At 42.5% G+C, this 5,000-nt stretch overlaps 1 protein-coding gene across 1 annotated transcript in view; it reads right to left on the bottom strand.

Moving 5' to 3' along the window:
* LOC135091917 (uncharacterized) overlaps window positions 1–4,169 on the bottom strand; it is a 12,703-nt gene extending 8,534 nt beyond the window's left edge. Inside the window, exon 1 of the mRNA XM_063989982.1 lies at window positions 3,479–4,169. Coding sequence (XP_063846052.1) covers window positions 3,479–4,169 — 691 coding nt within the window. The remainder of the gene's footprint in view (window positions 1–3,478) is intronic.
* Window positions 4,170–5,000: the final 831 nt, after the last annotated feature.

Genomic DNA, 5,000 nt, shown 5'->3' with positions numbered 1-5,000 from the left:
AGAGAGAGAGAGAGAGAGAGAGAGAGAGAGAGAGAGAGAGAGAGAGAGAGAGAGAGAGAGAGGTATTAATGAAGCTAGACAACCTACCAGCGCCATGACACTTTCAGTCAGATTACTGTCAGCTAGTGGAAGAGGAGGAATACAAATACAAAGGAAAGAACAGACAGCAACAGCCCTACTGGGCCTAACGAGGCTGTCTGTGTGTCTATTCTACCACTACCACTACAGATTCTAAGAGTTAGAGGATGGAGGACACTAGAGATCAAGGAAGGAAAAACAGGAGAGTATAGGGAGGAGGAAAGGCTAAGATGTGATAGGAAAGGATGAAAGAGAAATTATACTATTCACTACACTAACTAACTAAAAAAAAAAACATTTTATGTAGGCGCAAAGTACGTTATATGAGGGGTTGCTGCGAGGTGATTGTCCAACCTTTGTTTAAAAGTTTCTATTGTGTTACTATCGACAATATGTGCTGGGAGAGAGTTCCAGACATTTACAATTCTATTAAAGAAATAATACTTAGCCTCGTCTGATCTGAAACGCTTACCTATAATCTTGTAGCCATTATTTCGAGTGGTGTTGGAACTGTCAATGACGAGATAGTTGTTTACATTTACGTTATCAAAGCCCCGACACATCTTAAACAATTCAATTAAGTCACCTCGCATTCGCCGTTTCTCTAAACTGAACAAGTTGAGTTCCCTCAAGCGCTCCTCATAAGGCTTGTTCCGCAGTCGTGGGATCAACTTGGTAACTCTTCTTTGGACTCTCTCCAGCTTGTCTATATCTTTCCTGTAATGGGGTGACCAGAACTGGACGCAATACTCAAGTAGAGGTCGGACAAGTGTATTAAACAATGTGAGAATTACCCCTTCTGATTTGAATTCGAAAGTCCTACCAATAAACCCAACCAATTTATTTGCTGTTTTAACTACTTCCGAGCAGTGTTTACTTGACTTGAGGTCTGAGGTAATTATAACACCCAAGTCCTTTTCCTCCTTAACCTTAAGAAGCTCGGTACCGTTCATTAAGTAATCAGTGTGATCGTTGTTATTACCAATGTGCAACACTTTACATTTATCTACATTGAAGCTCATCTGCCACTTGTCTGACCAAGTGGCTAAGTGGTCAAGATCAGATTGTAATTTTCTTTTATCCTCAGACGTGACTACTTTATTCATTATTTTTGTATCATCAGCGAACTTAGATACTTTGCAGGTGAGACCCTCATCGATATCATTAACGTAAATAAGGAAAAGAACAGGGCCGAGCACTGATCCCTGTGGTACACCACTTAGAACTTCTCGCCAGTTTGAAAATTTACCATTTAAAACAACGCGCTGTTTTCTCTCAGACAGCCAGTCTTCAAGCCAATTGAGAAGTTTTCCATTTATACCATGTGACTTCAATTTAGCTAGTAGCCGCTTATGGGGAACTTTGTCAAAAGCTTTTTGAAAATCTAGATACACTATATCTACTGCCTTTGTTTCGTCGTACATGGTGAAAACATCATAAAAGAAATCAAGCAGATTAGTTAGACAAGAACGTCTGTTTCGGAAGCCATGCTGCGAGTCATTGATTAAATCATTTTCCTCTAGAAAGTTAACTAAATTATTGCGAATTACTGTTTCCATTAGTTTACATACTACAGATGTAAGGCTGATAGGTCTGTAGTTACTTGGAAGTGAATTATCGCCTTTCTTTTCTATAGGGGTAACGTTAGCTAACTTCCAATCCTCGGGAACCTTACCGCAGTTAAATGATTTGGTGAAAAGCAACGAAAGGGGCTTACAAATTTGGAATTTAGTTTCTTTCAAGACACGTGGTGCAATACCATCTGGGCCGGGGGCTTTGTCAGTTTTCATCTTATCAATTACTTTGATTATCTCGTTTTCATGAAAAACGCAGACACTTAAGGGTTATGTTGTGGAGCATAAGGAGTGGTTCGGGGATTGTATGAGTATTTTCCTCTGTAAAAATTGAAGCAAAATAATCATTCAGTGTGTCCGCGATCTGAGTTTCTCCGGTGACAAAATTACCGTTATCTAGTGTAATGTGATTAATGTGAGATGTAATGACTTTTTTATTTCGAACGTAACTGTAAAATTCTTTGGGATTGGATTTAGCAATGCTTGCAATATACATTTCTAGATTTTTCTTACTCTGTCTAATGAGCTTTTTTGATTCGCGTCGGAGTCTGTCGTATTCTAGTTTATCAGCCTCATTCTGAGAGGACAAATATTTACGGTAGGCACGATTTTTCTGCAGTAGTTGTGACTCAATCTTGTTTGTCCACCATTTAGGTTTATTTCTCTTGCATGGACGTCTTTTACGCATAGGGATACATGTCTTCACAGCATCTTCTAAAATGTACTTAAATTTCGCCCATGATTCCTCAATGTTACTTTCGCCAAGTTCAGCGTTCCAATCTGCGACAGAAAGAATTGACCTGAGTCTGTCGTAGTCTCCTTTTTTATATATGAAAACTTTTTCGTTGCTAACAATGTCCTTATATGCTTGAAGGTTGATGTTAAAGGAGACAATCTTGTGGTCACTTGTACTAAATTCAGGACCAATATTAACGTTAGATATTAAGTCATCGTTTGTTGAAAGAACAAGATCTAATATGTTGTCACCTCGTGTGGGTCCTTGAACGTGTTGCTTTAGGGAACATTCTAATAAATTATTATACAAGTCGTGACCAGAGTGAGAGTTAAGTGGATTTCCCCATGAGTTAACAGGTAGATTGAAGTCTCCACAGATGACTGTATCAAAAGTGTTACTTATTTCAGTGATTTGATCTTGTAAATTCTTATCGGAGGAAACATTGTGAACCGGAGGCCTATAAATAAGACCTATAGCAGTTTTCTTAGAACGTACTCTTAAATGCAAGAAGACTGAATCTATATTGTTAATCTTTTCGGTTTTTAGTATGGTTGGCTGAAGACTGGCTTTTACATACAGCAATGCACCGCCACCTATCCTGTCTTTTCTTTCACTGCTGAACATTTCATAACCTGGCAAGTTGTATTCCGCAAGAAAGTCTCTGTTTGCAGAGTTCAGCCAAGATTCAGTAATACCAATAATGTGGTAGTTTTCTACAGCTGCCAAGGTTTCTAAATCTGAAAATTTATTTCTAAGGCTGCGAGCGTTGATTAGGCAAGCTTTTATAGTGTTGCACATGGAGGTTGGGTTGCGCGAGGAGGCTACTAAGAGCCTGGGGCTACACGATCTTGCTGGTCGTTTTTTGGTCTGAAAATAGAAACTTTATTACTAAGGAGTCTACCAAGTCGTGCTGCTCCAATTCCATTTAGGTGTAAACCATCCGGCTGAAATAGAGAAGGTTTATTATAAAAGTTGTCCCATAGATTAACAAAGTCTACACCTTCCTCTGTGCAAAGAGAACGGAGACGGCTGTTAGTGCTGAAGGCTCTGTTGTAGAAGACAGCCGGTGCCCTGATGCGGGGGAGGATACCTGAAACAATAATATTATTGGATTTAGTTTTGAAGCGCTGTATCATCTTCTTGAACTTTTCCATGAGCTCTTCAGACCTAGTGTTTTCAACATCATTTGTACCTGCGTGAATAATAAAGAGGGTGTTATTGTTAGATCCGCAGGCTGCCTCGTCACATGCTGCCGTGATGTCGTCTAAGCGTCCACCAGGCATGCACAGACGCTTACGTGTCCTACGAGCCCTGCCACAGAACTCAGAGAGCTGACCTCTGACTATTGAGTCTCCGACCAGTCTCGTCTCTTGTGCATCTTCCTCCTCTTCAGCTAGGATCTGGTACCTGTTGTGTGTTGAGATGGGCAAAAAGTTTTTAACATTAGTGGTGGTGGCACGATTTTTGACTAATATGAATGGTGACTCTGCAAGCTCAGCATGTGGGCGGGCAGGAGCCCCTAGAGTGGAGGAGGCAGGTCTGTCAGGGATGGCAGGAACAACATCTGCGGAGGTGCAACCTGTATTAGAGACAACGAACTCTTTTAGTGCTTCTAGCTGTTGCACGACGTCCTCATACTGCTTGCACTTCTCCTCGTATTTCTCGTTGAGTCTCTCTACCTTGCTATTGAGGTGACACAACCTGCAGGCAGAAGAATTTCTAAAATACTGAGGGGCAAACCTGCCACGACAGGCTTCGCATTGTCTGAGAAGAGAAGGCATGACTGATTAATCAGAGCACTTTCGAAATTTCAGATAAGATGTGACCATAAATTGAGCAAATGAAAAGTTTATGCATGGAAATCAGATACTGCTGTGTTGGATGCCTCCAACACTGGAGTTAGCTCCCACAGGGTCTTGAAAATACCATAAAGACCAATCGCTTGCCTAGAGTCTCGGACACGAGTGAGACTTTCACAACCCGGCGCTTGCAGCTATTGTCCTCACAGTTCTGTCCCATAGAGTGGGGCCGGCGTAGTCACTCTAGGCAAAGTGGGCAAGATGGGGGAACGGAACCAGCACCCAACCCCACCTTCAGCCACGTCTGACACACCTCTGCGACCCTTGCGAGGCCTGGCCGGTGGCACCTGTCGCCAGGTGTTCTCCACCGACTCTAGAGACTATCAGACGCACTTCCAGAGAGACCAAGAAACTGAAATATTCCTTGTATAGTATGAGAGAAGGATGGAAAAATAATGAGAACCAGTCATTATGAAGGATAGAGATGAAAGGACCGCCATTAGCAAGGGAGAGGCGGGTGACTCACATCAACAACTGGTTCCCAGGGAGGCTAAATTAGTGTAGAGACCGCCACACTTCTCTAAACCGCAGCCCCCAGCTAACTAAAGCTAAGGCATGGTCCAGCTAACTAGGACCTTGGAACTCCAGCCATTGTCCCGTCAAGGGATCATCTGCCTGCAGTCCAATCCACCACTGCTGCTGCCCAGTGGCTTCACCGTAACCCTGGCCCGGGGGACTTACCAGGTTAACACCTTGTCCAAGGGTGGCCTGAGACTATGCACGGCAGGGTCGTCAATTTCCCTGAGGTGAGCT

The sequence above is a fragment of the Scylla paramamosain genome, chromosome 38 (genome assembly GCF_035594125.1).
Source record: "Scylla paramamosain isolate STU-SP2022 chromosome 38, ASM3559412v1, whole genome shotgun sequence".
NCBI classification, from domain to species: Eukaryota; Metazoa; Arthropoda; class Malacostraca; order Decapoda; family Portunidae; genus Scylla; species Scylla paramamosain.
This window is presented reverse-complemented; position numbering and strand designations above follow the sequence as displayed.